General features: G+C 54.2%; 1 protein-coding gene across 1 annotated transcript in view; it reads left to right on the top strand.

Annotated features, from left to right (window-relative positions):
- Positions 1-18,773, top strand: part of Dscaml1 (DS cell adhesion molecule like 1) — a 318,732-nt gene that overhangs the window by 254,424 nt on the left and 45,535 nt on the right. Inside the window, exon 11 of the mRNA XM_026396351.2 lies at positions 406-582. Coding sequence (XP_026252136.2) covers positions 406-582 — 177 coding nt within the window. The remainder of the gene's footprint in view (positions 1-405; positions 583-18,773) is intronic.

The raw sequence follows: 18,773 nt of genomic DNA, 5'->3' as shown, positions 1-18,773 counted from the left end.
TGCTTGCAGAGCTGGGGCAGGACCCAACCTCTCTGAGGGTCTTTCCTGTTGCCCCCCAGGAGCTGTGTGGCTCTAGCACTTGGGGATGGTGCATCTTTGCTACAATGTGGCCCTAGATCAGCAAAAGAAAGGTGTCAGGTTCACTCTTTTTTATATATATTTTTATTTTTTAGTTGTAGTTGGACACAATACCTTTTTTTAATTTATTTTTATGTGGTGCTGGGGATCAGACCCAGGCCCTTGCCCACACTAGGCAAGTGCTGTACTGCTGAGCCACAACCCAATCCCCAGCACTGCAAAAAAAAAAAAAAGAAGAGAAAATCAGGTTCATTCTTAAGGCACCCCATCCAACCCAGCTCACTTCCCAGCAAAGACCCAGCCCTCCTAACCTCTGCCTCCTTCCAGGGAGTGGGAACCCCCAGCAGTACCACCCAGTGCCCCTCACCGGCCGCATCCAGATCCTGCCCAACAGCTCCCTGCTGATCCGCCACGTCCTAGAAGAGGACATCGGTTACTACCTCTGCCAGGCCAGCAACGGCGTGGGCACCGACATCAGCAAGTCCATGTTCCTCACTGTCAAGAGTGAGTCCTGCCCCATACACCCTCCCCACACCCCGATCTCAGGCCAAGGCCATCTCTGCGCTCTCCCTGGCTGGTCCATCTATGAAGGGGAGATAGGAAAGATGCCTCCTCCAAGGTGGGCTTGGGACTGTCCAAGGGCCTAGTGACATGTGGCATTACTAAGCACTAAGCCTGAATGGCCCCAACACACCCCACCCCCAGTTCTGATAAGCTCATGATTTTCTGTGCTGAAATACCGTAAGCCATCCCATTTACTATGACCTGTAGGTTGGCAATTCACTCTGAATACCTATGCCAAAGTATTTCTGTTACTTAATACCACCTCCATGCATACAACCCTTTGTGGCTTAGAAAGGAAAGTACCATGCAGACAACGTAGGAGAAAAACCCTGGGCTCCAATTCCATATCTACTAAATGAGCTGTGTGACCTTGGGCAAGTCATTTCATCTCTCTGTGCTCCAGTTTCCTCACTTGGCACTAGAGGTTCAATCCCAGCCTACTTGCCTCCCAAAATAATTATGAATAACACAGGAGCTTATGATGGAAAGGGGAAGATGCTTTGAAAAAGCCATTGGAGCAGTACAACTTACCTCCATTTGGTGCTGCTTCTATGGCTTCTAATCCCCGTACTCAGAGCTGGCCTCAAAGGTGTTGGAAAGCCACCATTTATATGCTAGGATTCTGTTAGAGTCACAGAGCCATTCCTACTGAGCCAGCCTGTCCCTTTACACACGGCAGGGTCTATGTAGGATCATGTCAGGAACAGAGTGTCATCTGGCCCTGTGTCTGGGACTGTGCACCTTGGCAGGCAGAGGTCAGCACCTGAGCCGTAGCGTCTCACCCACCATGTATGGATCTGGGGGCTGTGACTTGGTCACTGTGTGACTTTGATGAGCACACTTGGTCTCATGGCAGCTCACCTTCCTGATCTACAAAACCGGGGTCATGATAAGGTGGGGTTCTGCCTTGTGTCGAGCAGGAGTCTAGTGACATGTGATAAGCAGCCGTATCGTGTGGAAGCTGCACCATAGACCAAGCCACCAGTGGCCACTCTTCCTGGCCATCCCTCCAGAGCCTCTCGGGAGACGGCTGACCAAGTGCCCACTCGAGGTCCAGCCTGCCCTCCCCGGAGTTTCCCCCTTCAACCACGGTGGCTTCCCCATCACTCCCAGCGCCCGCGCTCTGCTCCGCACACACAGGGAAGCCCGCTGGCGATCGATGCTCAGGGAGCTCCGAGCTGAGCCGGAATCCCCGCCCTGGGGAGCCGCTTCCCTCACACTATCAAAAAGCACTTTGTCCTCAATAAAACCAGGCAATCAATCTACATCCCTCCGCCAGGGAGAGCTTGGCTGATTCTGAGAGCAGAGAAGAGCAGGCACCTCTGGAGCGTCCTGGGTATTTGATCCTTATCTCCCCACTGTCAGCTGGATGAGTCTCAACTCCTCGCAGCAGATTCTTCCTTTTTTTTCTGTCTTTGCTATTTTTCTTGAAGTTAGAGGCTTCACTGAGCAGGTGTGGCTGCTGTTCTGTGGCGTGTGGTTTTTCTGTAGAGATGAGGGGACTCTGGTGGCAGAGGATGCAGGGTCAGCGGGTGGGCTGTGCGTGAAGAGACCCATTTGGTGTCAGGCTGTCCCTGAAGTCCTGGGGGTCTGGACAAGCCTCTGCCATCCATCTTCCCAACCAGGCAGCAGCGAGGAGATGCTGAAGTATTTGGAGAGCACGAATGTTATAAATCCAGGGCCTCCTGGTGAGCCCCTCCCACCACACACACACACACACACACACACACACACACACACACACGCACACATGCGTGTCACCCTCTGCCCTTTGGGGAATGCAGGCATTTCCTGCAGCACTAATCAGTCAGGGCAGAATCTGGTCCATTTCCCTCCCACCTTCCCCCCACCCCACTTCAGTTCTCTCTCCCCAGTAAGACCCAGGCACTTCCCCTCCCACATCTGCTCTTTCACATGCAGGTCCGGGTCCACCTGCCCCTGTGATGGCGTCTCTCAGCACTTCCTCTCATTCTCTCTGCACCAGGCTCCTGGCTCCCTCCCAGACCTTCCTGCACAGCTGCCTTCCAACTGTGCCCTTTCCCACACCCTCTCCCCAGTTCCTGTCCACGCTGTCCTGGAAGACCCTGGGCAGCCTGAGCAATTCTACAGGGTACCTGGAGCCAGCCATTTGCAGAGCCAATTTGAAGGCTTGCCTCCAACACGCAGGGAAGATTTGGCCCAAAGCAGCTCCACCTCACCAGGCCTTACGCCTCTCTGAACTTTCAGAAGGTGGGAAGCTCAGTCGGCTGGCTCCCAGAGCCCACAGCACCTCCCTTCTGTTCTCCCCACCCATCTTCCCCTTCACTCTCTGCCATTCACACTAGGTTAGGTGTAATCAGTGCGTTTTCAACTTCAGATGTTTTCCACTGGTCATGGGTTTATCAGGACGTAACCCCATGGTAAGTCGAGGAACATTTGTGCTTTTTACTCATTGGTAAGGTTTAAATGAGGGACTGGGGGCTTGATTCATGGTAGAGCACTTACCTAGCATGTGTGAGGCCCTGGGTTTGATCCCCAGCATAACAAATAAATAAATAAATGAGACCATGTACTTACAGCAATTAGTACTTAGCACAAAATACACATTGAGTAATTGTTAGCAATCATTTGGTTTCAGTGCTGGAAACCTAGCTTAAAGTAATTCAGGGTTGTTCTTCTCAAGGAATTTAGAATTATAGAGGGAAATAGACATATAACCCAAAACAACTATAATACACAAATGATAAGTGCCTTAAAAACTACCAATGAGCAGACTCAAAAAGAATCAGGGCTGGGGTGTGGCTCAGGACTAGAACACTTGCCACCATTCGAGAGTCCCTGGGTTTCCTCAGCAGCAGAAAAAGAATAATCAGGGATGGAATCATGAATTTTACCTTTGGGGGTGTATAAAGGGTGTCAAGAAAAGCTTCACAGTAGGGCTCAAGGGACAAAAAGTATTCTGAGATGAGCCAATAAAGGTGAAGGTCATGCCAATCCAGGGAGGAACAAATAGCACAAGTGAGGTGATGCGGCAGGAAGGGCCATGAATGTCATATGGTAACATAAGAGGTCGGGGTGTCTGGCAGAGAGTGAAGGGGAGGATGGACAGGCAGAATGAAATGTGAGATGCTATGGCTTTGGGAGCTACATAGGGTCTTCTTGTGTTGAGCAAACTTTGAGACCAGGCTGCAAACCAGAGTTTTAGGAACCCAAAGGTCTGGTGGGGGTTGAGATTCCAAAGCTGGTTCTTAGAGAATTATCCCCATACAGAACCTCCTCAGGGCCTAAACTAGGCAGGGTTCTCCAGAAGGACAGAACTAATGGGATGTAGGTAGATAAATAGGATGAAGGGAGAGAGGGAGGGATGGATGGATTAGATAGATGGATGGATAGATAGATAGATAGATAGATAGATAGATAGATAGATAGATAGATAGACTGATTAGAGGGTATTTATTAGAGGAATTGGTTTATATAATTATGGAAGATGAGAAGTCCTACTAGTTGTCTGAGAACTGGAGACCCTGGGATGCTAGCCGCAGGACTCAGTTCGAGAGGAAAGGTCTCAGAACCAGTGTGGCCAATGGTATAGTCAGTCCAAGGCCAAAGGCCAAAGAACCAGAAAACCCCTGGGACAAGTCCTGGAGTCTAAAGGCCAGAGAGCCGGAGGAGACCTAATGCTCAAGGACTGGCAAAGAGGAGCATTCCACCCCCTGCAAAGAGAGGAAACTGCTTTCCTCTGCCTTTTTGTTCTCTCTGGGTTCTCTGCTGATTAGATGGTGCCCATAAAGAGGGCAGATCAGTCCACCAACTCACATGCCAATCTCCTCTGCAAACACCCTCACAGACACTCAAAAATGATGCTCTACCAGTCCCTAGGTGTTCCTTAGTCTAGTCAGTTAACCCCTGGAATTACCATCCTAAGGCCCTAGGGGTTTGTTAGAGTGGGAAAGAAGTTTCACAAGTCCTTGGACATCCTTGCTGACAACCAACCAGGCCCAACTGGCCCCCACTCCCGCCTGACCCCAGAGTCTTGGTGTGGACTAAGCTCATGAGTACTGAGCATGCTGCGGGTCCCCCCACCCTGTGCACGGTACTTGTCACTCTGCCTGTGAGGCTGGCCGGCAATAGCACCTTTTCAGGGAACTGAAGATACTGGATCAGGGTCACTGGGTAGAGTAGCCCCAGCTGAGACCAGAACTTATCTCCAGGATTGGGAAGAAAGAGCACAGGCTGAGAGTCCAAGGACTGGCTGCTGATCCTGGCTCTGTGACTCTGGCTGTGCATTCACAAGCTGTCCCTTCCCTTCTCTGGGCCTCGGTTTCCTCATCTGTACAATAAGAGACCTGAACTAGAATCCAGTCCCAGCTGACCCAAGGCCCCTTCCACCTCAGACAGGCTCTGATTCTTCAGCATGTGTATCTTTTCAGGGCACCAGACCACCTCCCAGAACTTGGTTGAAAATAAATGTAATTAACAGAAGAAAATACCACATCCACAGAGTTGCCTTTTATCTCCCTTTTAAATATATATTTTAAAAGAGAGATAATGACCAAAAGGAGGAGGAGGCAATTCCTCCTCTAAGTGACACATGAGGAAAAAAATAAAGCATCTTCAAAGAGAATTCTTCAGTGAGAGGCAGGTACAAAGCCGAGCGGCTTCATCTGGGGTAGAAGGGGGCTGGCTGTTTTGATGCCACCACCTCGTGGCAGTGCCTCCTGGGACCTGCTAGCTCCCTTGTCCAGCAGGTTGCCTTATTAGACAGGTCTCATTACTGTCCCCAGAGTCCCCTTCACCCTTGTGAAGGCTCCAGTGATTGGGCCACAGACAAAGCCCACGGCCAATTAAACCCATGAGGGCTCTTTGTTTGGTTTGAGTTTTGATTTGTTTGTTTAGCAAAATGTCAGGCCAATTAAAATGAGATCCAAGAGCCTCAGCAAGCACACACCCCTGCAAGTCACAGGAAGTCAAGAGCGAGGAGACAGGCCAAACTCTCGTGGGAGTGGAAGAGGGAAGGAGCCTTTGGACAGGAGTGGACCAGGTCACCTGCTATGGCTGACCATGGGCAGGTACCAAGGTCTGGATGCAAAGCCTTAGAAAACACAACTGTAGCTGCTGACTGAGCTGGTCCTGATTTCCAGTTTGCCCAATGGAATCGCCTCTGTCAGATCGGAGTAGCACCTTCCTTAGACCTGGGTGACTGGGTCCCTGCTCCACCCACAAGGCAAGGAGTCTATGGATAAAGGAAATGGCCACCCAGAGCCCACAAATCCCTTCTGTGCTCTGGTACCCAGGGAATTCCCTCCTTGAACTGCTTCCAGGGTTTTCAGACCTCCCCCAAAGTCTGTCCTCCCCAACAGGCCCCACCACCAGATGACCCTCCACCTGAGGGAAGGCAAGTAGATGGAGCCAGGACGTTTGGATGGGTATGGCCCACACAAGGCCCCTTACAGCACCGATGATAAATTGAGGCACAGAGATTCCAAGAAATGGGCACAAGGCTTTCCTGTGTGATAGGTTCTGTCTCCTCACCAGAGTGAAGCCTCTTGGGTCTGTGTGGGAATTCCCGCCCCTGGCACGTAGCATGGCACAGGCCTCTGCCCACTTGGCACTGTGTGCCAGGGACTGAGCGACTGACTGGCCCCCTGGCCCACAGGACTGGCCTAGTAACAGCTGGCACCGTAATCCACCACCTGGGCTCTTCCCTTGGCCCTCTGAGCCGCTCTGACTGGGTGAGGAGTAGTGGAGCTGGGTCTGCAAACAGTGGGAAGGAGGCAGGGAAGCCCAGTGGTGAGCAGGGCACAGGGGCCGAGGCGGAAAGTTGAGCCTGCTGGCCCCCACCACAGCTGTGGAATTGAGGGGCTGTTACCTCCCTCTCCTCCCAGGCGATGGTCATTGGTCAACCTCACCTGCCCAGCCTCAGGGTGGCCGAGAGGACCCTGTGCTGGCCTATGCCACACCAGGGTGTCTGCTCAGCCAGCAGGGGCCTCCCCCCAGCTGCTGAAGGAGGAGGGAGGGGGAGAGGGAAGGAGCACTGTTGTGATTTCCATGGCGATGATTATCCAGCTGGCTTTTGGCCTTATTGATTTTCAGACTTCATGGAGTAAGGAACAACACTCTATCTCCTTCATCAAACAGAGGGGAGGAGAGAGGCCAGACAGAGCTTCTTAGCAGGCCAGGCTCCCCACTGCGCCTCCTTCAGAGGCAAAGGAGGAGTCAGCAAACCTTCCAGAGCCCTGGCCAGGGCATCTGCAGCCCTGTGCCTGCCCAGGCCAGCCCTGGCCACCGCGGGACCCTGGAAGGTCAAAACATGTCATTCACTTAGGGGACAGAAAGGGCCTGAGCAGGGAGTGAGGAGCCGTTTCTCCTGCTGGTGTCCCCCACGGCACCCTAGGTAACTGAGACCCGCCACCCCCTCTCCCTGGACTCGGTTTGCACCTCTGTTCAGGGGGTCGCAACCCTCCTGTCACTGTCCCTCACCCACTAAGCATTGACCGAACTCAACAAGTGGGTCACATTCTACTGAGCTGATGGTGGCTAGGAGCGGGTGTTCAGGCTGCAGCTCCGGCCATTCAGGGGGTCACAGGAAAGGCGAAGATGAGTCTGAACCAACAAAACACGGGCTCGCGCCGGCCTCGTGCCCCCAGAGTACCACTGGAGCTCCACAGCACATCCCAAACTAGCCCCAAAGAGCACCGTGTGCAGAGGCTTTAAGGTAGAGTGAATCGTCTCCCTATGGGACAGTCCCCCATCCTGCCCACGCCTTCTCATCTCCATAGCAACCAGGCCCAACAGGCAAGGGAGGCTTTACTGAAGAGATCAATGAGAGGAACCTCATGTGTCTGTCCCCAGGAGCCTCATCTGGGCCCTTCTCTCCCTCCTAGAGGCTTTGGGCCACCTTGATGGTGTAAAGCACATTATCACCTGTCCCCCCTGAAATCCCCCCTGCCCCCGACCACAGCCCTGAGGAATTTCCAAGCGGATGTGGGCTTCAAGGCATCATTCAGGGCAGATCAGAGGGTAACAGCATGGTGTGCCTCGTGCAAGTCACTCGGGGTAGCAGTGCCAGTCAACACGCCCAGCAAGACAGCCGGGGGCATGGTTGGGTGGCCAGGTTTAGTAGGTAGGAAGATGCCGGCATGACAGAACCCCCAACACTGCCCTCCCTGGGGAGCCTAGAGCTGCTCCCCAGTTAGATCGACACCCATCTGACGGAGGTGGCAGAATAAATTGTCACGTCAGCCAAGCAGTGAGCATGGTGTTCCTGCGTGGCCCACAGGTCCAGCACGTGTCAAGGTCTACTTTGCCTCTTTGCTGTTGTTATTGACATGTCACAGTCTCCGTGACTCTTAAAAAAGAGAGATTTATTTTGGCTCATGGTTCTGGAGGCCCAAGGTCAAGGGGCTAGAACTGGTGATGATGACCTTCCTACTGGCAAGGTCCCACGGTGGTTCAGGGCATTACACGGTGCGAGATGGGCAGCATGTGCATGTGGGTGCAGACGGGCTCACACGGGCGTGCCTGTGTGTTTGTCCTCTGGTCTCTCTTCCCATAAAGCCACCTGAGTTCAGTCATGGGGGATCCGCCTGACGACCTTATCCACTCCTGATCGCTCCCCAAAGGCCCCCCTCTAGACACCACAGTCAAATGAAGTTTCCACCCTCTTGAGTCCTCACAATGGGGATGAAACTCAAGCACAAGAACCCTTAGGACACACACCCAAACCTTACCCAAGCAGCCCACAAGGCAGCAAGGCAAAATTAAACCACTGTCCTCTCCTCCAGGACAAAAGGCAAGGCCACGGGCTAAGTGTGGTGGCACTATCTGCATTTGACATTGGGTTAGAGAAGGAAAACCCCAGAATGAACAGACAGGGCAGAACTTCCTGGAGGCAGGAGACCATGAGTTGAGCCTGAAGGGTAGGTAGATTTGGATCGGCAGGGGAAGAAAGGAAGCCTCCAGGCAGAGGGACAGTCTGAGCAAAGGCCCTGGGGTGCGAAGCTCCCATGAGAGGTGGCAAGAAGAACAAGCACCAAACCAGAAGGTGGCAGCTAGGGATGAGGGCTGGGGCTGGATGGGAGAACGGCACTGAAGTCTGGGCATGACGGACTAGGTAGTGGGAATGACAACAGGCTCCTGAGCAGGAGAGGTGGAGAGGAAGCAGGACTCTAAGAGCCATTTTGAAGGAACAAATATCAGGCCCCGATGGGTAGACAGAGGAAGCCGGGAGAGTCAAGGGCTTGAGGCTGAGAGATGAGGAAGACAGGGTGGAGGCGTGGAGAGGTGGCAGGATTGCTGTGGCCAAGAGATGACAGGGAACACCCTGAGGCAAGTAGACACTCTCCCTAGAGCTGAGCACTGGCCCGATGACCCCAAGGCCCCAACCAAGGTGATTCGCCACTCACATGTGACTGGCAGGTGTCCTGTCCTGAGTTGGGAACAGATTCCCCCAGAAAGCACCCTGCCCCGCCCTCTGGGCCTCTCAGGTCTAGAGAACTGAGATGGGGCAGGGTGGCCCAGTTGGCGTACCATTCATCAGGTAGCTATGGAGCAGCTGCTCTGCCTGTACCCAGGGCTGCAGGTGGGATTAGGGGCAGGGCGGGGTGGTCTTTGCACACTCTGAGCTTCCTGCCTTCTGCCAGCCAGGGCCCTTGGGGCCGGGAGTGGATGCAGATTAAATTCCCCACACAGCTGGGAGAGCAAAGCCCATACCACCTGGCACCTTAGGAAGCCCTTCTGACTCCACAGAGCAGAGCCACGGCCACCTTCTCTGGGCACCAAGCACTGAGAACCTTCGAGACTTGCCGGATCCCTGCCTTGGTTTCCCCAGCTACAGAAACAAAGGCCTGCAAGCTGGGTGGCCTACAACTTGAACCTGTTCTCCCACAGTTCTGGAGTCTGAAGGCTGACATCCAGGTGTCTGTAGGGCCGTGTTCTTCTGAAGGCTCCGGAGGAGGGCTCTCCTGGTGCTGCCAGAAGTCCTGAGCGTTCCTTGACCACAGACACGTCTGGTCTCTGCCCCCATCACCACAGGGCCGTCTCCCTCTTCACATCCTCTGTCCACTTCTACGGCTGCTTTGGAGGCGTGACAGCTGAGCTGAGTAGTCATGCCAGAGACCTGAGGCCCGTGAAGCCTCAAGGATTCACTATCTGGCCCTTTACCGAAAAGTTTGCTGACCCCATTCACAGTGATGACCCGGAAGTACCTTCCCCAAGTGATCAAAGAAAGACGGCCCACCTCCTTCTGTTTCTGAAAGGATTCTAATGATCAGATGATCTTTTATCTCTAAAGCCTCCTGCCCTACAGAGCTTGGAAGGAGGGGTTTTAATGAGCTATTTCATGAACAGCATTAACCCTGGCACACGCACATAATAAGCACACAGTAAATGTTAGTTGTTATTATTACTATCATTTTCCCAACATTCTCAGGGAAATAGAGGATGAGAAGCAGGCAGAAATCCCCATCCCCACCTTCATTGGAGAACAACCCCCCTCCCACTCCAGGAAGGGACTGGCCCCATTTTATAGCTGGACAAAGTAAGGCCCAGCCAAGTCCAAGGGTCTCAGCTGGGCCCACCATGCAGCAGAGACAGGTCTGTGGTCCAAGTCTCTGAGGTCCTGTGCTCCCCAGCCCTGTTCCCTTCACAGCTCTGTGGTCCTGCTAGTTCTGATCCCTGAGTACTCAGGCAGTGGACAGCCAGGGTCCCCCGAGCCCCCAGCTCCCCAGGCACCTCCCCACTGGCTCTCAGAGATGAGGCTGATTGCTTCCATGCAATTTGAATTAATCTCATGCTTCAGGTGGAGCTTGGCTAATCAGGGGAGACAAGACACCGAAGTGGGTGCAATCAAATTAACAACGCCACAGCCCTGGCTCTTTAAGAAGGGGAAAACAAAGCAGCCACCAGAAGCGCCTCCCCCCCCCCCAGCCTTTCCCAGGGGAAGCCCAGGGCTGCCACCACCCAGGCTGAGCAAAGCCTCTCCCACCCACCCCAGGCCCGGCACCCCTCGTGCCCACAAGGCCCCTTTGTGGCGGCTTATCTCACACCGCCAAACAGGCTCCCGTCCTTGTCAGGAGCTTGTTAACAAGGAGCAGAGACACAAGCCTTTGGGGGGAGAGAGGCGAGTGTGCTGGGCCGGGGAGAGGGGCCCACTCACCTCTCAGGGCTGCCTGTAATCCTTCCAGAAACAAAAGCAGTTGCAAGCCCAGCCAGGGGCTGCCTTCTCCCCTGACAAGGTGGGTTGGCAGAGCTCGCAGGCTCCAGGGCACCCGTTGTTTCCAGGAAAAGCCTCTTCCTAGGGCAAAGAAGAGGAGGCCCAGGAACGAGGTTCGGCAGACCAAAAGTGGACTTTTTAACGAAAAGCTCTATGAGACTCCTGAAGAGATTTCAGTTAGGCTTCCAGAAGAACTTCCTGAGAAAGCAAAGACCCTTCCCTGGGGACAGTGAAGAATCCCAGGACTTTGCTGCCTTCTCCCAATCTGTTGGCTTTGGGGCTGACCCAGCTGGAGCAGGGGAAAGACCAGAGGGCATGAAGAGGGAACACCCAGCCCTGTGGCGCTTCCCCCAGAGCAGTGAGAACCTCCTAGAGGTGGAGGTGGAGGTGGCTCCTAAGGAATGCAGGTGCCCAGGCCCACCCGGGACCCCTTAAACCAGAGCCTCTGCACGTGCCATCTGTGCCATAGTATCTCTCAAAACTTCCAGGTGGCTCTCATGTACAGCTGGGCCTGAGAACCTCCTCCACCCCCTACACAGCCCATCCAGATGAGAGAGTTCACCCCTGGACCCCCAACTCCGGGGCCCAGCCTTTATCCCCAAGCCAGCCTGCAGCTCTCTCGTGAGCTCGGCTCCGGCGCTCCCACTCCCTGGCACTTGCTCCAGTGTCTGCTGTCCTTTGACCAGTGTCACAGTGTGTGAGACCTCAGACACCCTGGGTCAGGCCCTGGCTCTGCTACTCACCAGCCATGTGACCTTGGACTATTTGCTTCTCTAAGCCTCAGTTTCCCCAGTATAAAGTGGGAATAGAAATAGGGTTATTGTGAGTGCTTAGTGCACCGGAGCATGTTTGAGAACTCAGAACAGTGTGTGGACGCAGCGAGTCCTCAGTAAGATCAACCTCGCGCTGTGTTAGCACACCGGTAAGGACGTGCCCCGTGGAAGGTGACTTTCCTGGCCTCTCATGCATGATGTCAGCCCCTCCCAATGCTGATGGTATCCTCCTCCTGCTCCCTCCACGTCCCCTTCCCACTCGCACTGCTGTCTTCTCTGGGTATTCAACGCAGAGCTTCCCTCCCTGGTGGTTTGGGGACTGTCAGAAACACCAGCTGAGCTCCCATCACCAAGGAAGAAAGGGAGGCAGACAGGCACCCAGGGAGCCTGGCTTCCTGACCCTACTCCTGCCCCAGACCCAGCTGCCCACTCTAGTTTTCAGCCTCCCTCTGTACCTCTCCCAAGATTCATCCACAGCAGGAGGGAGGGAAAAATAGGCAAGAGAAGGCTGAGCTAAAACTAAAGAAAAAGGAGCTTGTGAATTGTCAGGGGACATGGGACTCTGTCTTCTTGCTGTTGTCACTAAGCTATGTAACCTCAGACAAATCACTTAACCTCTCTGAGCTTTCATTTCTTCATTGATGATGGCAGGGATAATAGGCCCTAGGCCACCTCCTTAACATAAATAAAGCTTGCTGCAAAAGTGCTTTTTAAACTGCAAGGAGCAGGCTCCACCCTCTCAGGGGGTGGGACCTCAGAGGAAGGGAGAAGCTGAGGAACCAGGGTCTACATAGGCCCAGGGTTCGTCATCCCCAGGGCAGTGTCTGGGGACCCCAGGACTCCACCTCCAGGCCTAGGGGTTGGTGGGAAAGTGCGTGGCTGCCGGGGGTAAGTGAGGCGGCAGAGCTGTCTCATGGTCTTTTAAAAATCTATCAGCCTCTCACATCAAATTAAAATGTAAATAGCAGCTGGTCCGGGCAGGACCTCGGGGGTGACAGGAGCCGGCCTGCGAGTAATTTCACAGACGGGAACCAGTTACATCGGATTCTGACAACTGTCTTGTTTCTGAAATTGATTTCCTCTCCCCTCTGCTTGCGGCCCTGGGAGGGCCTGGACTGAGGGGAGGGGCGGCGCCTCCCCAGCCCTGCTGCCTTCGCTGGGGCTCCCACCAACAAGGCCCCACCGGACAGAGGGGACAGAACCAGGAGGAAGAGACCAGGGATTTCTGCCACCTAAGGCAATGGCCGGAGCCTGGTTGGCCAGTCCTCCCTGGTGTGAGTGGACAGCAGCCCTGGGCAGGGTGTCTGGTGCTGGTGCTTGGGAGCCCCCTTTCCACGGATGGGAGCTGGTTCCCAGGCTGTGGCTGCAGCTGCCCTGGGAGGCTCACAGTCCCACCCTGGAGACAGGCACTGTGCCCTTAGGGCATGCCCCATGGGGGATTCCAGAGAGTGTCTGCTCGCAATGTGGGGTGTCCCCGGTAGTCGCCTGGACACTGCTTTGCCCCCTGCCACAGTTTGGCCACTTACAATGCAGAACACTGTGTGAAAAGCTGTAAAGCTCTAAATGAGACGGGCCTGCCTCACCCAGGGACTCACCGGGGACCCCGGAGAGTCCCACCCCCCACCCAAGGGGAGGCTCACCAGCTCCTATGCCCAGCCCCTCCAGCTCCCAAGGCCACGGGAAGTCCCCCTCCCCAACACCCAGCTTTGTACAGAGAAATTCATGTTACCTGGTTGTTAATTGAGTCACATTGCAGGAGACAACCAAGTTGGCCTGGTTAAAGCCTCCTGCGTCCTGTGGGAGCAGGCACTGCCCGCATGGCTGTCATCAACATTTTCCATGCACACTCACCCTGTGCTTACAGTCCCCTCCCACCCCCCAGCTGCCCTACCTGGGCCCCTAAGGCTGCAGTCCCTGCTATCCACCCTGGAATCACCTGCTGAGGCTGCCGGGCCACAGGGAGACCACAGCCAAATTCTGCTTCCCATTGCCAGATCGTGGGGGGTGGGGGGCAGGCGGGCAGACAGATGGCTGGCAACAGGCCTCCAGCCTCTGCGCCCACAGCTTACAGGGCAAGAACCGCCTGTCCTTTCAGAAGCCTTGGTTTACTTGTGTGAAAAATGGGGATAGTAACACTTACTCCTTATGGTTGGTGTTGGGAGGAATCCTTGAAAATGAGCCAAGGGACAAAGGCATCCGGCTTGTTGCCCGCTCCATCCTGAGCATCACGGACACCAGCGAGGCCACAGAGCTATGCCGGGACCCAGGCTTTGGAGCAGGGGAGTAATCACAGGCCTCCCTCAGCAGGGTTCGCCCACATACAGTGCTTAGAGCCCTGCGAGCACACGGCCAGCGCTCCGTAACACAGGGACTATAAAAGTGTATGTGTATGTGTGCACACACATGAGCGTGTAGAGGAAGGGTGCTCAGGGGTATTGCCTTCGTGTGTGGGAACCGGTATTCACCACATCGGGATATCGACCTGCAAGGTCGTTTGTGGGACGCTGCATGTGGGCTCATGGTAAGGGGGATGGCAGTGGAGACTGTTCATTGGTTGTGTTCTGTGCACCGCCTCCATGTGCATGTGTGTGTGTGTGTGTGTGTGTGTGTGTGTGTGTGTGTGTCCATACATGGGACTGTGACTCGGAACCCATGCTCTAGCAGGTGGGTGTCTGCACATGAACACCTCCCAGGGAATCCTTGGGGTCTTCCTTCCACCCAGAAAGTCTCCATTCAGGGAAGCCCCATGGTGCTCATTACTGCCGCTCAGTGGAACAGGGAGTCCTCGTGGCCCAGAGCAGGAGGCGAGGCCAGGGAAGAGGGAGAGCGGGGCCAGCACCTGCTGCCTGGGGCTCAGCCGTGCAAAAGCCAGGAGGGCTGAGGCCCCCAGTCAAGAGCACAGGAGAGGACCACAGACCCTGGAGGAGGGAGGGGCATGGTGGAGAGATCTCTGTTCTAGTTTGCTGGTGGGAAGACTGTGGGGCAGGGAGAACAGAGGAGTGTTCCCTGCTGCTTATCCAGGACAAGGGACTGAAGACCCCCATATGCCAGGAGATGGGTACCCTGAGTCATGGGGATCACTCTCCTAAACAGCCATTTCCCCAGGGCCATTATTCCTCTCCCCTGAGACCCAGACACCCCCAGGACCCAGAGACAAAGGCTTAGACCCAGGCCCCAGCTCTTCTCTTCCCTGGTCTTCCAGCCCTGGTACAGAGAACTGCTGCCCCACACGGCAGTCCTTTCCCTAAACAGCAGGAACTACTAGAAAATTCCTCCTTGGGCCTAACAGGAGGCCCCCTCCTCTGCCTTGCCTATGACCCCCTCACTCCCTGTAGTCCCCACATTCCCAGATTCTAGAACCACGTGAAGTCCGGTCATCTTCCTGGCCAGGCCCAGGTGGTCAATGTCTTCTGCCAAGGTGAGTGTCTAGAACAGGACAGAACATTTCACGGGCAGTCTGAGCTTATAACTGTTAGTCCTACAAATGGGACGTAGGTCTGCCCGCCTGGCCTGACCGCCCACCATTAGTAATGTGGCCACCAGTGTGGAGTACCACCCCCTCCCAACTGAGTTGGATTGTTTTTTATAAGATAGAGTCTCACTACATTGCCCATGTTGGGCCTCAAATTCCTGAGCTCAAGTGATCTTCCCAGGTAGCTGGGACTTGAGGGTGTGCACCATCACACCTGGTTCCTTTTTGTTTTGTTTTAGTTATACATGACAGTAGAAACTGATGCTTGCTAGCAAAGTGACCTTGAGCAAATCGCTTTCCTGGGCAAGCTCAGTTTCTCCATTTGTCAAGGGAAGGGTGGGTCAGAGTGGATGACCTATACTGTGCCATTCAGCAGAGCCGTAGCAGAAGTCATACACGGAATTTCAAACCTTCCCGTTGTCCCATGTTCAAAACAGTGAAAAAGAAACAGGTAAGATTAATGGGACTAGAATATTAACTCAATCTCTCTAAAATATTAAAATGTAATCAATGTAAAAGATATTAATGAGACAGTTTACATTCTTTTTTTCTCTTCCTACATTTTAAAAATCCGGTGTCTAACACGGGCAGTGCAATCGGAGCAGCTAGGATTCCAGAGCCCCAAACTCACGTTTGGCTGGAGAGCAGGTCTTGGTGCAGGTGCTGTGACCCTGTGAAACAGTCTAGCCAGTGACATCTTCAGCCAGGAGCTTGGTGCCCACAGACACATCTGATGCTTTTCCTGCACAGGCGCAGGCAGGAGAGCCTTGTGGGGGTGGCTGTGCAACCAGGCTTCTTGCCCGTGGTCGAGTGGCAGGCATTCTATATGTATACACTCGTTTCATCCTCACCACTGCTTTGTGAGGTTCAGAGGTGAACTTGTGAGGTGCAGAAGTGGACTTGTGGGGTGCAGAGGTGGACTTAAATGTGACAGAGGCCACATAGTTGGTACCGACAGAGCTAGAACTTTCAAGTCTGCTGGCCCCAAGCTCTTCCAGCTCTTGTACATAGCCTGCTCCCCTGAGCTAGTCCGGAGCTGCAGGGCGGTAAGGATGGCCTGGGCAGCTCATAAAGAGAGGGTGGGAGCCTGCCCCAGGCTCCAAGTGGGGTTGTTATACAGGACTAAGGGACAAAGGATCTCTCAGGATCCTGCTGCCTCTCTCTATCCACATGCCTGTCTCTGAATAACCCTGAGAGGAAAGATAAGTTCCCTGAATTGGTACTAACGTGTGGATACACAAGTTGTGCACTGCTCAAAGATCCACATCCTACCGGTGAGTGGGGTCTGAAATCTGGTTTCCGTTCCACTGGCCAAGTTGTGTCTCCTAGCACCAGGCTGCATCTACCAAGAGGGACCTTTATGCTTCCCACACAGGCCCTAGATAGGTTGCTACAGGCTGAGCTCGGAAAGCAGAACAGAGGTGCCAGTTTCTCACCCTGGTGCAGAGCTGTGAGGTCCTCCAACGGGAAAGATTCTTCCTTCTCTTGCCCTTTCTCAGACGCTGACCCCTGCTGAGGGTGGCCCTCGCTCCACCCTCCTCTCTCTCTCTCTCTCTCTCTCTCTCTCTCTCACACACACACACACACACACACACACACACACACACACAGCTCCACAGTCATTCCAGGAACAGGATTCTCCTCCCCAGAACAGGACAGCCTTAGGACCTAACCAACCCAGGGGTCAGATCCCAGCCTTGGATCGCTCCTTGTAGGAGGAACAGAAACAGCCCTGTGCCTCCCCCCACGCCCCAGCATCTCCATCCTCCAGTAAAAATGGAGGCATCTGCAATGCGAGGCCTGACTTGTTGACGTAAAACCTCACTCTATATTCCACCCAGGTTTATACGAGTGAATTATGCAAATCTTTGATGGAAAAATATTCCTCCGCACATCCTTGAGAGTGTAAAACCTTAGTCAATAATTCATACTCGGATGTCTCTGACTGCTTTCTCTGACTGCAGGCTTTTTCTTCATTATAACTTGCACCTCGTTATTTGTCTTTCGCGTTTTATTGTATATCTTAGTGTAATGCTGTGCATTATAAAATTTATCTGCTTCATTATTTGATGAGCCGGGGCTAGGGAATGTGCTGGGACCTGGGGCCAAGACCCGGCCTCAACATCCAATCCCGCTTGACAAGACAGCAGAGGGGGTGGCTGTCTGCATGGCATGACTTCAGGGAGCCAGAAAGGTCATCCCCCGGCACCTGTTCCAAATGTCCCCCTTATCCCCTGGCTGCTGTCGCAGGTCAGACCCTTCCAGTCCTGCGGCTTCCTTCCTTTCTCCAAAGACTTATTTGTCCATAAAAATCAGATGTCCCTGGAGAGTCGGCTAGGAAGAACTTTGTCTGAGAAGGGCTTTAAAACTGGAGAGGAGAGAAATCCTGAGAATACTGGGAAGAAAGGGGCAGCCACCGAGACAGAGCCAAGACATGGTGCCAGGAAATAGGGGCAGAGCACCAGCTCTGAGCAGAGAGAAGACAAGGCCCCTTTTTGCTCCTTGCACAAGCAAACCAGTGACAGGGCTGTGGTGACAGGTCTCTGCTCTGTAGAACCGGGTGTGAGGAGGGCTCCTCTGCTGAATGTGGGGGTGGGAGGTGCCTGGGTTTTGCGGCCCAGGACGTGTTTCTGGATCACCCTCCCAGGACAAGAGCTACTGAGCACCTGCACTCTGAGCGGCAAGTTTTCCCAGAAAGGTGGTGAGGAAAAGAGAAGCCCAAGGATCACCCCCTGTCGCATCAGACCACTCACTTTCTGGGCCTGCCCTAGAGATGGCTGTCTCTGAGCCTTTGCTCAGGCAGTTCCCCTCCCTGGGGTGCCAGGCCTCTGTCCTCCTCATCTCAGGTCCCCAGGCGTGCCTGGTGCCCTTCGGCCAACTGCCATTCCTGACTCGGCCACTGGTTCCTTGCCTGTTCTCACCCTGGAAGGTGACTCCCTGCCACCAGAGGCCGTCCTCCTCCTGTTCAGTGACTCCCAAACCCAGCACAGGCCCTGGCACATAGTAGGTCTCGATGTATGCTTGTGAGACAGATGGATAGTGCCTTCCCAGATGCCCCCAGTCAAGAGAATTTCTCCTGAGCCGGGTGAGCGCTCATCACATGCCTCCAATGTGCATGATGCCCCCAGGCATTGGGTCTACCTTCAGGAGGCAAGGACCCTGACTCATTGTCACATGTACCCCCAAGACCTGCAAGTTGTCTCACGATGGCCTAAGAGCTCAGTGCGTGTTGGTTGAGTTGCACAGAGGAAAGGGGACAGGACTCTGAGGGCTCCTGTCCTGTCTCCCCTGTCCCTCCCCTCCTCCTGTGGCTGGCCAGGTGCTCGGGCCCAGAGGAGGGACCAGTGGTTGACAAATGTCCGGTCAGGGCTTTGGGAGGGGTGGATGACCAGCCTGGGTGGCTTTTTGGTGACTTTCTCAGAACATGGGACAGGGTGGGGTGAAGCTGAGACCCTGTTAGTGTCGCTGAGGGTTGTCGGTTGCGGTGGTGCCGTTCAAGGGCTTACCGTGGTATTTTGTTGGAAAGCTCAGGATGGAAATAAAGAAGCTTTAGCTGTACAGACAAATGGAGACCCCAGGTTCAGAGCAGGGGTCCTGACCTGGTCCAGAGACCTCCCACAATTTGATTTGGTGAGGCTGGCGAATTTGAGTTGGGGGTGGGGAGAGCACATCTTCTATTCTCTAGCCTCTAACT

The sequence above is a fragment of the Urocitellus parryii genome, chromosome 4 (genome assembly GCF_045843805.1).
Source record: "Urocitellus parryii isolate mUroPar1 chromosome 4, mUroPar1.hap1, whole genome shotgun sequence".
NCBI classification, from domain to species: Eukaryota; Metazoa; Chordata; class Mammalia; order Rodentia; family Sciuridae; genus Urocitellus; species Urocitellus parryii.
Note: the sequence above shows the minus strand (reverse complement) of the source record. Positions and strands in the feature narration are given on the sequence as shown.